General features: G+C 42.1%; 1 protein-coding gene across 2 annotated transcripts; it reads right to left on the minus strand.

Moving 5' to 3' along the window:
* On the minus strand, positions 1–7,257 carry hrh2b (histamine receptor H2b). Of its 2 annotated transcripts, none has more exons than XM_035624244.2 (3): positions 7,117–7,257; positions 2,261–3,091; positions 1–2,021 (listed from the first exon to the last, which is right to left on the minus strand). In XM_035624244.2, the coding sequence occupies exons 2-3, from the start codon at positions 2,978–2,980 to the stop codon at positions 1,557–1,559; spliced, it is 1,185 nt and encodes a 394-aa protein (XP_035480137.1). In that variant the 5' UTR covers positions 2,981–3,091; positions 7,117–7,257; the 3' UTR covers positions 1–1,556. The 2 variants fall into 2 exon arrangements, with proteins under 2 accessions (XP_035480137.1, XP_035480138.1); XM_035624245.2 differs by having other exon boundaries at positions 2,261–2,927; positions 7,117–7,183.
* Positions 7,258–15,885: the final 8,628 nt, after the last annotated feature.

Here is a 15,885-nt window from a genome sequence, read left to right on the forward strand (position 1 = left end):
GTATATTCCACATTTTAATACGCAAACGTGCAATTTCAAGAGTCTCGAGTGTCATATAAAATGTCTGTATACAATCTTTAAACTCAATAAATTATGATTGGATACAAAAGATTTAGAAACGAACAGAAAGTATGTCAGCAACAAAAAGATAAAAAAAATGATACTTGTTAAATAAGTAAAAGGTTTTTTAACTCATGCAAGGAACTACTGACTTTATAAATTTCATTGCAAAAATTACTAAAAAGCAACTCAACTCCATCCACCGTGCCTATCGGTGTGCTTTCAACTTTCAACTTGACGTGACGCGTGTCTGTGAAAGCTCCCTGACTATTTTCAGAACTTATTTCCCCCCCGATCAAGAATAATAACTTCAATTATTCACCACTGTAGGTAGCTTTATCTACATTTTATTTTACAGCGTACGTCTTGTATCAACACTGATTGTTGAGCAGATGAATTTTTTTCTCTCTCATCATTTTCCATATGCTCTCTTATTGATTTGTGTCAATGGACCGCGGTGTAACAGTGTTTCAGATGTGTGACAATAATCCTGGTAACATTTAACATAAAAAATATGTAACTTGCTTGATTTGGTGCATCGAAGGTCCCTGTGAGGGCTGAGCACTAAATGTTAAAGGGAGTGATGATATCGACATTAACATTAGCATAATTCATAATGTATGATGCAATGAGTGTGTGTGTGTATCTGCTTAGTTGTTTGGTTATATGTTTTTGTTGTGATTTATGTGAAACAGTGTACGTCTTGGGATGCAAGACACATTTCAGGAGAGAATTCTGGTGATAAAGAGTAATCTCATCTTATCTCATGTCCATTAGAACAAAATGTCTTAAAATACAAGACTTGTTGGGAGTAGCTTTACTTTTATATTATGTGACTTCATCAGTGAAACAACTTGTCCATGTTGCATGCATAAATAATAATACAAAAAAACAACACTAGAAAAAAAGAGAGAATGGTTGTTTGGTCTAGTTAATCTGTTGAAACTTCCAGGAAGTCACTCAAGTCGCCCTCTTTGGGTCAAGTCAAGCTTTACACATATTGTACATGTCAATTCCACCCGCTAGACACTTATTCACCTTCACTGGCAGCGTTGACGGGAGAGGAAAATAAACAATTTGCAAAATTTTAACCCCCCGTCTCTATCTCTTCGCAGTTTGCTGGTAAATGTACTGAGTCATCTATTGGTTCCACTCGGCCCTCTGCTCTTTGCTTGGATTTTCCTCGTCGGATGCTTTTTACACACTCTGACAAACAGACACGCCGGGACTGCGATTTTCACTCCCTGAAAAAAGTCATCAGGGAAATAACGGCCGCCCATTATTTCCACCACACGGGCCTTTTATTCTGCTTAATCTATCCAATAGACTAAGAAAAAGGTTATTTAACAATTATGATGTTGCACATTGGGTTTTACATAACTTCTTGTCATCTTGGGCACGATACACAAAACATCTAACAGATACTGTAAATGGTTAGCTGATCTGGTACGGTAAGTGACGGAACAAGTGTGCTGCAGTTCTACGGTCCGGCACTTTCACCTCGGCTCATCGGGGAAACCGTTTCTCTCATGAAGAGGGAGGCTCTTTCCCTCTCTCTCGTTCTTAACTCTGTCTGTATGTTTCTCCTTTCGACCGTTGGTAAAGGTCAATCTTTTGTGCACACACGCAAGAGTGAACGGGAGTTTTCTGCGAGTCGGTCCTTTGCAGCGAAGCAGGTCTCCGTAGGCCCTGCGGAAGTCCCTGTTGAAGGCGGGATACAGGATGGGGTTCAGGGCCGAGTTAAAGTAGCCCAACCACAGGATGACAGAGTGAAGCGTGTTAGGGGGGTTCGTCTTCTCCTTCATGCCAATGCAGGTGAGGTAGGTGAAGTAAGGGAACCAGCAGATGACAAAGGCCCCCAGCACAGCGGCCAGAGTCACGGTGGCTTTGTGCTCGCGCGCTATGGCTGCAGTCGACGATATGCGAGGTAGGGATGGCGTGGCAGCGCGAATACGCTGCACCTGAAAAAGATTGGTTAAGAAAAAGGGTTTGAGAACCAGGGGGGATAGAGGAAATGAAATGAATTCTCTCACCGATCTGATGATGAAGGAGTTAACTAAAAGACAATATGTTTACACTTTCACATTTTATTTATGATGAAAACTTAGACTGGTGCGAGAAGTAATGCATGCCTTGGGTGGTGACCTTTTACATCCCCCCTCAGCGTGTTGTACAAAAATGATAATAGACACTGACTGACCTGTTCCCGTGCCACTCTGAATATGCAAAGATACATCCCACACATAAGCAGCAGCGGCAGGTAAAATGAGCCAAAGGCATAAATAAGAACATAGTTGTTATTCCATTCAAACTGGCAGTAGCGTCCCTCTCTGTCCTCATCCCCCATGCCCCAGTCCAAGTGCTGCACTCTGTAGTCCGCCGTGTTCCAGCCTAGGTGGATGGGCACAAAGGACACGGCCAGCGACAGGGCCCAGATGGCGGCGAGGGCCAGCGTCACCCTCGGCGGAGTCACTCTCCGGGTGTAGCTGAGGGGAGCCGAAATGGCCAGGTACCGGTCCACGCTGATTGCCATCAGGGTCAAGATGGACGATGTGCAAAGCATGACGTCCAGGGAGATGTAGATGTTGCACAGGGCCCCTCCGAGTGGCCACTTGCCGCTGCGCAGCTCCACGGTGGCGGTCAAGGGCAGCACCAGCAGGCCCAGCAGGAGGTCCGTCACCGCCAGCGACACCACGAAGCAGTTGGCAATGCGCCACAGTCGACGGCTGAGGCCAAAGGCCAAACACACCAGCACGTTCCCACCGATGGTCAGAATGATAAACGACAGCAGGACCAGCCAGCGGAGCGCTGTTGGGATCATGGTGCCCTCCTCCTCCTCCTCCTCTTCCTCCTCAGGCACTGGATAACTGAAACAGTGATGCTGTTTGAATCCCAGGGGAAAACGTATAAACTGGTTCATCCACTCGTCTCCACACTTCTCAGAAGTGGATCAGTGATTTGGGGGCCCTTCCCGGCCATCTTGTGTTCTTTCACTGTGCCACTGTCATTGGCCACGGAGGCGAACAAGTCCCTGGTGAAGGAAACTGTCATTAGCGGAACAAGTCACCAAATAAACGTTCTACGTGAAAAGTTCTACAAGAAAATGTAAACAAATCCTGATTCTACAAGAAAATGTAAACAAATCCTGATTCTGCAGCCAATTTAGCAACAGGGAAAACCCATGTTGCCCTATGTCGTGTTATTTTTAATTAGTTATAAGTCGAATAATAAATAATTGCTTGATTGCAGTGAACAGTAGACTACACTTCATATTCTAAAAGCTCTATTAAAAATTAACTCCCCAGTCACATGCACAGTACCTGTATACACACACCCAACAACCAGAAACTATGAAAAACTATGAGAAGTATAATGCATATCAAGTTCCAGTCCTGTATGTACAGTACATACTACCTTACCTATCTTAACGCCATTAAAGATTCCATACATCTACAACAAGATATGAACAAAATGACATCTTGACTCAGTCCAACAGTGACATTCTTGCTCTTCATTTCCGCCCCATTAACTGTATATAGCATTAACATTAACCAGTCATTTTACATGTTAAAAACACTACGATTCAGTGTAAGACTTTGTTCATGGCTAACCCCCCCATTTCTCTTGTGGTGCAGGAGGTTATCCCTGTTATCCACACACACACACACACACACACACACACACACACACACATACACACACATACACACACACGCGTGCGTGCGTGCGTGCGCGCACACACACGCTGCACTGTATTGTGTATCCCGGCTAATAACGAGACAAGATCTTAAAACCACACATTAAATATTGTCTCACCGTCTGAGGAGTAAAGTAAACAAATCCCAGCTCTTTACGGGGCGAGTCAACAGAACCCATGAATATAAAACAAGAAGTAGATTTATCAAACTACGTCACCTTAAAAAAAAACAGCCCCCCCCCCCAAAATGCCCTTGACCTACTTTTCAAAACTTAAAGAGATGCATATACCATCAAAAACAACAATCACTGATGGGTTTGAGTCCACAATTGTCACTTAAAGCTCCTTTAGTATTCCTTCCACGCTTTCTTTAAAAAATAAATAGATATACATAATAATGTGTAAATTATTCCAATATGATCAACCTGGATCAAAAGGAAATGTTCAGTTTTTCTTCGCGGCGCTCTTGCTTAGCCCCAGCTGTGCTGCTCGCGGCAAAGGCTCAGGTAATGGCGATAAAAGCAAATTAGATAACAAACAAGCTAAACCGATTCCCGCCGTGTGCCGACATAACTCAATGACGTCAATCTGAGATCCGCGTTTCATGTTGCTCGCGTTGCTCCTGCATCACCTGCATCCTTGGGAGCCTCGTCACTCTTTAAATGCATTTTGCAGATTTAGATTAGGGCTCAACTATGTAATGGTGTCTTTCTAATGTTTCATAAAACTAGGGCTCGAACTATTGTGGCTGTCTGACTGTTTGACTGGATATATACACACTGTATGTTTGATGGTGCAGTTTTTAATTTGCTATCTGCTTGTTTATGACAGGCAGGTCATCTTCACAAAAACAGAGGGGGAATTATTTAACGGAGGTTCGACAGTTCAAAAGCGGAGGTGATTTTTATTAAGAGCAGACTGACGGTGACGTGTTCCAGAGTCCGAATTACCCAAATAGATCGACACACGTGAAACACATCTATTGCTATTGCACCTCTGTATACTAATGAATGATATTATATTGTAAATGTTTCGCGCTAACAGGATTGAGGCAGCAGAGGGAAGTCATGATTTCCAGGTTCCTGCTGTACATGAGTACTTCGGCTTTCATTTCCTGACAATTACTGCTGAGGGTTTTCCCGAAATACTGTCATTCACGCCATGGCGACACATCTAATGATATGAACTAAGTGTGATAAGGATATAGCTGATATTGAGTTACAGTGTCTAAAACAGTGGAGGTGTGGAAATAATAATTTCTGAGATGATTGCTATAAAGTTTGCTGAAGTACAATTGAAAAAGAACCACAACTTCATATTAATTGTGACAACCATGGCAAAAAATACTTCAAAGCTGATTTCCTCGGCTGATCTAATCCATTCACTTGACTTAATCAAATCAATTGCTCTTATTGTTGCTGCTTGGAAACTGTCAGAAGTATTTTGTATTTCTACACATGGGGTTTGAAGGTTTTAAGACGTATTACAACATTCCTACATTCCTGGTTCTGTTATTTGTGACTGCCTCAGATTTTTTCATGCCATGCTGCTTCACACAAAACAACGGCTGCAATGCAAAAGGGCATTAATGAATTAAGTAATAATAATAATAAAGGTGTATATTTACTCACTGTGTATAATATTTAAAAAAGATTTCACCTTGAGCTTTCTAAAGCTATTTGTTCATTAATCGAACTTACCATTGTTCCAGCCTGTACCTGGACACACAGAGAGATGTTTTCAAGGTTTTATTGATATTAATCATGTCAATAGATTCCCCGAAGGGATAAACACGTTTTGTTTCCATGGCATCTCTGTTTGACCAGAGTTTAAACGGGGGCCGTGTCCCCGGTTGGCCTGCCGCTCTCGCCTGGTGCTAAGAGGTCCATAAGGGCCAGATAATGTTTAATATGAAACAAAAAACAATTGACCCACGTTTCCATGTCTGCACTTTCATTCAGCCCTGTCGCTGACGAAACACAACACTGTAACGGAACCTGAGATTATATTATAGTTCATTGCATAATTAATGGAATGTTTTGTGTGTGTTTTTTTTTCAAGACAGCGACTTAAAAAAAATCAGCTCTTATTTTCTTTGCATGAGAAGAACATGTGAGAAAATGGATAATGTCGTTTCATAACAACTCAGAGGAGACCGTTGATTAATAAGCTTGTCTTTATGATCCATGTGATGTGAGAGGCTGGTGCATAGTGTCTCGTAATCGTCTCTACTGTACATATACAGTGGCAACACAACTACTGTACTGAGAACCACATGTAAACCACAGTCACACCTCATGTACGGCATATCTGAAGGCTTATTTCACAGCTAATCTCTTTAGGTCTAATGAGCCACTTCCTGGATGGGTGTGTTCCAGTAATAACCAATTGTAAGTGACACATTTGTGACATCTGCGGACGTACATCTGCTCCCCCCCCACACACAAACACACACACTGATCTAATCTGACTGCAGCTATGACACGATATCAAACAAATATATCAGCGCTCGGCCGTCAGAAAACATGAGGTCTAAAAAATTTTTTTAAAAATCCCCTACATCAGGGAGCAAATTAAGTTTAGCTGGCGACTTGTATGAGTCAACAGTGTGAGATAACGCTGTGGCAATACATCCGGCCCAGAGGGACAGACGGTGCGCCAGCAATGCAGATGAATAATTTTACAACGTGAACTGTATGGTAAACACTTTCGTGGCCATTTATACCATTTGTGTACAGTGTGCGTTTGTGTTCCTGCCTTGTCCTCTTGTGCTTTCACATTATTGCACACCACAAATAGAATAAAGGCCGAAATCTGAATTGAGTTTGGGAAGTGACAATTATAATTTTATTATAATAAACATATTGATAAAAATGGTCCTTATGAAACAAACAAATTTAAATTAAAACAAAACAAGATAAGCCCTCACAGCAGTCTTGCCTGCTGCTCTGGCAGGATAAACTTCTCACAGCAGATGTCCAACATTGAAGTCCTGGCAGCCTCATTACGATCAAACCGGCTGATAAGACGCTCTTGTGCAGAACAATGGCCGTTAAACAACATCTTATCTCACACTCAAATGTACAATGGTGTCCCAATAACCTTCAGAAATGCAAAAAACACACACAGCTGCAGAGTCGAAACCGCACCACCCACCTGTGTACCTACTGTACATTCCTGCATACATACATCCTGTGAATGAGCAACCAAAGACAGTAACGAATGAATGAATCATACATTCATGTAGTTAACACCAAACATAAGCTCTTGGGTGAAGCCTCATCTTTGTGACTGGGACTTCTTCAGTCTTATTTCTCCACATTAAAAAAAACAAAACCCAAATGAAGATGTTGACTCACCTCACATGGTTTGTGTTGGATGTTCACCAGCTCCCGACATTGTCTCCTGTGCTTCCTTGAGGCTGCAAATAAAAATCTAAACTTACTTCTCTCTCTCTCTCTCTCTCTCTCTCTCTCTCTCTCTCTCTCTCTCTCTCTCTCTCTCTCTCTCTCTCTTTCTCACGCTCGTTCTCTGTCTCCTCCCTCCCTGATCTCATTGACAAGTGCAGACACACTACAGGGCTCACTCCCTCTAGTGGACGACCGGCGAACCTGCCTCCTCCGCGATACTGTTAATAACTTCAAAAAATTAATACATTTAAAAAAAGCGAAATTGTTGTGACAACCAATTGTTTTCCTAGGATAAAACAAACAAACACACATAATCAGTTAGACAAACGTGTGCCTTCCGGCTGTACACCTGTCAGGTAAGATTCAGGGCGAAGGAAACATGTCTTCGGCCGAGCATCATGGCGGCTGTCGAGAACACGGAAGTAAGCGCGGGATGTGGCGCGCGCTCCAAGAGAAACACACTAACAAACATTTTTCGAAGTTAAGTGTCAAACCAGTTCGTGAAATTTGACGGCACTTGCTCACAGGGATAGATGAAGCCCACGTTAAGCTGTGAGCTTCATTACAGCTGGAGAAAAGTGACACCGGATGAGTTACAAGGACCAAGACAACCGTTCCTCTGCGACAAATGGATGTCCAACAAGGAGCTTTCACGAGACCACTACCTGACGGAGACCGCAGGCAAGGTGAACGTTTTCAAGGTGATTTCTTAGAAGCTGAAACTTCATTCAGAGAGAGAGAGAGACATTGTGAAGGGGCCTTGTTGTTCAGGAGGGAACTGAACGGAAAGCCACAGTAGACCTGTACAACGCCCCCCCTGCTCCTGCTGAGCAGCTCTTCATTAAACGGACTCTGGCTGGACCCAAACCTGGAAAATCATCTTCATCTTCATCAACATCATTATTACTCACACCTTGCCAAAGAGAAGCAGTTTGCAGCCATCGCATTTGAGAGGTTAGTGTGATATGTGTTCAATAATTTAGAATGGCCATCTAAGGATGTTATGAAAATTGAAATGGTACTTGATGGGGGAAAAAAAGGTTCCCCACCCCGGCTCCAGTGCATTTACTCATTGATTGCTTTTACTGTACCTGTACTGTACAGTACAGGTACAGTACAGGTACAGTACATGGTTGGTGAGACCCCCAGAATAAAGATCCCCAGAGACGCTGAAGCAGGTGGTTGTAGCATACAAAGGATATTGATTTGAGTCATTATTACCTCATGATCACCTCAGGCGTCTCGTGGGGACAAAGAAATTCACCAGGTTGAAGACATATTTTAAAAAAATTATATTTTCAGTTATATTTTAAATTATCTACTTTTTAAATATCTTATATTTAAAAATTGTATCTGTTTTAACTTTTATGTGTGGTATATTTGATTATTACCACAAACCAATTTGGTTATGAACCAAAGTTTTGGTCAAATAATAATTTGGACCTGATGATGGAGAAGCCAGGCCATCGTCATGAAGTGTAACGTCAATCTAAACAGGAGATGTGATGTTTCAGTCTGGTCCCAAAGTGCTGAACTAAGATTGGCACCCCACGCTGCCAACCCGGCTGAAAATATACACCTTGAGCAGAAATATTTCTACGAATACTCAACTCATGCTGCTTATCTTCATCATGTCAAACTTTTCGTCCTATAGCCAGTAATGGTCTTGAGTTAGTCTGCCGTGTTTTATTAGTGTCCGTATGGCATGTACATTTTCCATTTTGTAAGGATTTACATCAACCAGAAAATATCTGTTATAAGAACAAGCTTTGTCTACCATAACAGTTCTACAACTAAGACAGACAGTTATCTGTTTTGTCGTTTCTGACTTTAACATCCCCAAATCAATAGCATGGAAACAAAGGGGAACTTCATTTATTGCATTTTTAAAACCAAAACATCGTCGTTAATTCCCCACAGCAAAGTCCAAATTTGTTAAAAATTCACAGACTTTGCTGCCGCAACACGTGTGGTGTGACATATTGTTTTCAAATAATCTCCACTACAGAGTTTTAAGGCTCTATAATCATGACTACGCGAGCACAAAAAGCGTTGTCACGTGTCCACGTGTCCTCCACCATCACCTGAGCAAAAATGCTGTCTCCTCCAAAATACACGTGACAACGCCACGAGTCAATGGTTTCTTACGAAAAACAATGTGAGTTTGACTCACCTTTCCCCAGTAGCTAAAGTCGCCTCGCTACCCCGTCCGAATGAAGACGGGTTAACAAATGAAGCAAGTTTGAACAATAACTGTATTAACTCGGAGGTTGTGCCACTCGGGCCGTGCTAATGTTTGTATTTATATGGGAGAAAGTCATCATCCTTCAAAGGTCACCTTGGGGGGGTCAAATGATGGGCCTCTGGCTCGGGAAGTCACATGCACAGGAGCACAGTAGTTGTTACATATCACAGTAGTAGGAAGTTATATCTTTCTCAAACTAAACCTGCCTTGTTCAAGCCGTTGCTGCTTTGATTGAAGTGTAAACCAACAGACAGGAAGATCAGCGTGGATGTTGATCGGAATGTAAATGTCCTCCATCCCACGGGGAGCCATAAAACGGCGTATTTCTGGGGGAGGAAAAGGCCTGAGAATCACAGAGGCTATTGAGACTATTTGTTCTACCAGAAATAGCAGAGCGCCACGGGTCAGCGGGGGTAGCGGAGATCCATTTCCTAAATAAAATGATGAGCGACGTTAAGAATGTGAGGTTGTAGGGAGAGCGTTTGAGACATTTGGACGCGCAGATGCAGAGATGAACGGAGTAGACGACTGAAAAGCTTGTTATTTCAATCAGTAGATTAATTAAATTTTAGATTTGATCTCAAAGTCAGTGTTTGCATCATCATCTTCATCATCATCATCATCAGTAAGAGTCTAATCTCATCTCATCTCACAACCGCGAGAAACAACACAGTGGAAAATATGAAGCGATGGAAAAATGAATCAGATTTGGATCAGAAATCAAAGTGTTTCAATTAAAAATGAGTTTTTTGCCTTTAATAATTAAAAATGAATAATATTCCAATGTTCTAAACTTGACATTTGGGTTCACTGTGGAAACTCTATGCAGTTATAACAGAAATCAAATCAACTCTTTTCCTCCACCTGCTGGACGTTAGTGTGTACTGCAGTTGGGTCCACTGAACTATGAGAAAGATAATGGAGCCACAAGTCCCTTTGCTTATGGAATATGTGCATTCTATTCGTATATACAGTGTCCCAGAAATGCAGAAATTGACCTATATATCGCCACATTCAAAAAATTGTCTTTGTCATTATCTGTATATGTTATTTTGCTTTGTCAAAAAAAATGTTATGTCTTGTTTTGTCTGGCCAACAGTCCAAAACCCAGTTATTCAGTTTACAGACAAATTAAAACTGGCAAATATTCACTTTTGAAACTCGAGTGGAAGCTGAAACCAGTGACATTTTAGGATTTCTACTTGTAAATATTACTTTAATAACAATTTCAATTATTAATACATCCGCAGAGTAAATTTTCTGTCGGTCAATAAAGGATTAACAGACTAATCTATGAGTTATATACTTGAGTATTTCCTTTAAATGCCACTTAATTTTCGAGGAAATGAATATACTGCAGTTACATGTTACTTTTGTAGCTGTAATTTCTAGGCTATTTATTTTTAGATGTTTAGATTATTATCCGACCATCAGGAGGCATCTGATTGGTCCAAACGATGACCCCAAACAAACAAACACACACACACAGCCTGAGTCATTAAAAACTATCCTCATCTGAGTCCTGCAGCTGGTGGTGTGAAAGTGGTGAATGTGTCCATCTGTGCACATATATCAGACCGAGCTGTGTTAGTTTATTCTGACCGTCCTCTCGGCCAATAACAGGGAATTTAAAAAGGCCTTTGAGCTGTGGCGTCTGTCAATCATCCCTCGTTCGCATGGGTGCGCTAACAAGATGTGAGCGAGCCTGAAGTGATGTTTCCGACTAACAAGCTTTTCCTCGCTGTTGGGAAAAAGGGCTGCTGATCTGACCTGCTTTGTGTTTTTGCACTTCCAAACCCGGCGCCCCCCTTTCTTCTGCCATCAAAGCTAAAAAAGATGAGAAAGACGAAGCAAATGAAGAAATGTGTTTGTTCCTATAACTCTTGAGAGGCATTTTCACACAAACTGCAGGTTCTAATTAAGTAATCAATTCATCATTTTGTGGTGGTGATTTTTTTTTCTAGGTAGGATAAGCATAAATCATTTTTAAATACAAAGAAAACAAGGAACTGTCAACTGTAATAATTCCCAATGCTCAAGAAACTAAATGTAAAAAAAGAAAAAATACTAAAAGTTTTGTTGATGTTTACATATAATAGACGAGTGCATCATTGGAGACATATCTGCCGTTATTGTAAAAGTTACAATATGGATGAAACGATCTCCAAGTTATTATAATTCATCCTGAGTGGAGGCTCGGAAGTCTGAACCGAAGTTCACTTCAATCCGCCCAACGGTTGTTGATAAATTTCACTCAAAATCACAAATGTCAACGTTGTCACGGTACGAGAGGCAAAGTCAGGGTACGTTAGGTTCACTAGGTAGATTTTTGAGCTAGTCCATATTGGGTTCTTCTGTGAAAACTTTGACCTGCTGGTGGTACGAGAAGAAAAGTCAGAGGGTCGCCACAGTTCTTAGGATCCTCTGGGAACCAGGAATGTCTGTAGAGAATGTCAAGGCTTGCTATGCGGTAGTTACTGAGATATTTCAATAGAACAGCTACAATATAGCCATAACCAGATGATGAAGTATATGCTTGTTGGATAATTAGTTATGTTTACATTTGAGTTATGCATTGTACCTTTAAGGACTGTTGAATTAGGGGTTGAACTCCTGGATTTGACGGAGTGGGAGGATGACAAACATCAATTGTGATGTCAGCAAGCAAGCAAAGTCAAATAAATGACAAAAAGCCCCATTGTTTTTTAAAATTTATGTAGTGGGGTTAAATCTGTCACATTGTTGATGTACAGTTATCGTTTGCTTGCTCTCTTTGTGTTTGTACACTGTGTGTGTGTGTGGTATCAGTGTGTGTCATGATCCTTGTCTGCCACATGAATTGCCCCCTTGGGGCAGTTAAGGAAGTGATTACCAGTAAAGGGAATGTTTTTCTGAACATCATTCAAAGTGTTGCAGAAGTATCTGATGCTTTTCTTTTTTTAAAGAGACTTGTGTGACGCTAATATTCTTTGTCAGTTGAGGAGAACGAGGCTTTCTATTACTTCACACTCCCAAGTCCTGTCCTGTGAACGTGTGATATGCGCCGACATCAGGGCTTTGTCATTCTTATCAAAACAGCACCGCACGGTGTTGTACGTGATGGCGGGAAGTCGGGCACCAGACGAGTGGAGATCGTAATTTGTGTTACCCAGGATTATTAGGCCAAATTGCACCATGTTCAAGGCCATATGAAAAAACCTCCAAGGCAATTTCCTGCTCTGCTGTATGGAAATTCAGTCAGTTTCCTTCCTCTTCCACTGTGCTCTGTCATATTACATCTAAATCCCAGGGGAAGCCAATCTCTCCCATCCCAATGGATTACTGCCCCCCCGCCCCCCCACCCCGAGGACACTCGACCCTGAGAGGAGACTGAGAGTTAGACCCCAATCTGCCCTCGTCCACTGCCTCTTCGTCCCCGAAGGAACACTGCCAGCGAGTCCTCGCGTCAAAGAGAGTCATTAATTCTGTCTCTGAATCAAACTGGCAGCAATGCTCCGAGGGCGCGGTGTTTACATTTGGTCGAAGTAATAACAAAACGGCTGAAACATTAATCAAATATAAATAAATAAACGGACGAACAAATGCTGACATGGGAACCAAAATCGTCTTCGTTGTATGTACAACTGACCGGGCTGCTGCGTACTTGGCCGCATTCGCGCTTAATCTGCAGCAGCAGATAGTCCAATGAGGTCAAAGCTACAAGTTTCTAATGTGAGCAGGCTCGTTTGACAACCATGCTGCTGCCTCACGTCACCCTGACCACGCCATGATACTGTAGGATATTTCTTCATATTAACCTTCCACAAATTGATGCTGTTTCTGTGATTGATAGCCGCATTTTAGTAATAAACAATGGTTCGTGGATCCATTGCGTATCGACACAGGAAGACGCAATTCAGCACATCTTAACTGTCTTGGTGCAGAGAAATGTGAAAATGGAGCCAAAGAATTTACCCGATGACGCAAAGACTTGATTGATATTATTCCACATATGTAAAATTTTAAAAAGACATGAAAAGAAAAGCCCAGCCAGCAGTTGTTTTTTTTTGTGTGATAGATTAGTCTATTAGGCTTATTTTTTGAAAAACCCCAAAAAAAGAGAACACTCTGCCCTTCTCTTGTTCAACCCTTTATTGTTCGCTCCTCCACAGGGAGCGGTGGGATTAAACGATAAACACTGCGGGTGTCACAGCAAGGTTAGGAGCTGATTGCATTTCACGGTGTAAAACATTGTCACGTTCAAACCCAGATTTTAAAAAGTGACACTCATTCTGACACACATCGTTAACGGGCGTTTAAACGGACGACAAACCCGAGCGAAATTTACTCAAGACAGTTTGTACGGTCCGTGTCACAAACAGAGCTTCAAGTCCCGTCCGTTTACGGTCCGTTGTCATTTTCATTGACATTGTGAAATAATGTGTTTATCATAGCATCCTGTAGAATGTAGCTGTCAGTGCACAGCAGGCTGTCCTGGGAGGAAAGCACTGCAGCACAGATGAAACTCTTTTAATCTGCCTAACGTGGGGTGGACAGAACTTAAATACATGTATTATGTATTATAACCCCGCAAATATTTTACCTTTTCAGCTCATAGGGTCCACATTTGTCCAATTATGCCTCTCGAAGAATTGCAGAATCGGTATCTCTTTGCCGTTTGTCCTGAATTTCCAATAAAGGTTAGGTTCTCTGGTAAAGGGCTCTTCACCAGGGTAAATAGACATTTATTAGCCTCGCTACAATCTGTAGCGTTATATGCTGCACTGATTATTAGCATATACTTTACTGGATTAAAAGTGTGTGTGAATCATCGGCACTACATACAGCTTACGCCGGGGAAGAAATGCAAAAAAATGTAAATGAGCACCAGTGCTTTTTCCAAGATAGATGTGTGTGTGTGTGTGTGTGTGTGGGTGTGTGTGTGTATGAGAGTGTGTTTGTGTGTGTGCATGTGTGCGCGTGCGTGCGTGCGTGGCATGCTTACAGTTTGCACGGAGTAATGTTAGAATGATCAGTTTTGCTAGTAGTTATTTGGGGGCCACATCATGTCCATCCAATATTACATCGCAGTCCATCCAGTTTTGAGATAACAGGCTATAGAGCAACTGGCAGAAGGATATCCCAGTCCACTGAGGCATCCTGCTAAGACAGAAATAGAATATAATTGATATTAAACTACATACAGATAGAAGAGTAAGGGAACTGCAGCAGGTTTACAACTTGCACGTGTCAGGAAAAGGCTTCATGTTATAATTGGGAAGAATATGGAAGTAGAGCCGAATGCTGAAAGTCAATTTTCCTCTATTACCCTTAGAGGAAATGTACAACATCAAAAACACCTTTATGGTGGTGTCTTAACTGTCTTGACTGTAAGCGTGGCTCACCAATGTTGCACGACGCTCATCTTTGCTCATGGTTAGCAGACACTAAAAGGTTTCCCCTTCTATTCATGAACACTTTGCTCCTGTTCTTTGAATCTGAGGAAACTTTTTTTTCCTTCAGCTCTCTGGCATTTTTTCAGTGCACAGGTATAGGGCACAACACGTTTGAGCTTGAGAGCTGGCAGCTGCCGCTGGCTCTTACTGTACACGCAGGGGCCGGTGAGAGCCGCTGGACCTCAACCAGACGGACCAGTGAACCAAAGTAATGAGCTGAAAGTGGCTGAGGGCCGCAGAGGCGCTGCGGACACGGGTGTGACTTTCAGCGGCGTCGGCAGCCAAACCAATCCTTTCACCTTTACAGGAAGTCGTTTGATTCAGAGTTGATGCAGGCGATGTCACTTGATGGAGGCCGAGTTTATTTTTCTGGCTTTATTTATTCCGTCACAGTCGTAATGGCCTAGTAGACAGTGCTTGATTTGTGTTGTTGATTTCCTTCATATTGCATTGCAGCTGAGGGATTCCTCCCGAAATCTTTTTATTCTCACGAAAGCTTCGAGGCTTTCAGAGGCCGCACGCTGAGACCGCATCAACCGTGAGAGGGTAAACTCGGATACATGCGGTAAAATACACAGTTCAATGCAAATAGTTTTATTTATCGGGAAAGATTACTCCTTATGGAACGACACAAGTGGTTCTTTTCTGCAGTTATTTAGCAGAGTGTGCACTTGTGAGGAGCAACAGCGCAGCAGTTCCGTGGCCGACCGTGGTATTGTTTAGGCAATCGTCCCTCAGTGTCTGTCTGCAGCTGGGTACTCTGTTGCCACACTTCAACAGTAGCAATACAATCATATTGTTGATGTGATTGCATAACGGAAACACTCTCCTCCGCGACTATGTGAATATACACCGATACTTTCACGGCTACAGTGAAGGTTTGATGTGATATTGCCCAACTACTTATCTAACCTTTTTTGCAATATATAACTATAATCAATCACACAAAGGACAAGTAGTTTCATTCACTTGCAAAATACAATATATATTCTCTGATAAAATAACTTGCAATATGCATTCGGGTACGTTCATGTTTTG

This window comes from Scophthalmus maximus, chromosome 2 (genome assembly GCF_022379125.1).
Source record: "Scophthalmus maximus strain ysfricsl-2021 chromosome 2, ASM2237912v1, whole genome shotgun sequence".
NCBI lineage: Eukaryota > Metazoa > Chordata > Actinopteri > Pleuronectiformes > Scophthalmidae > Scophthalmus > Scophthalmus maximus.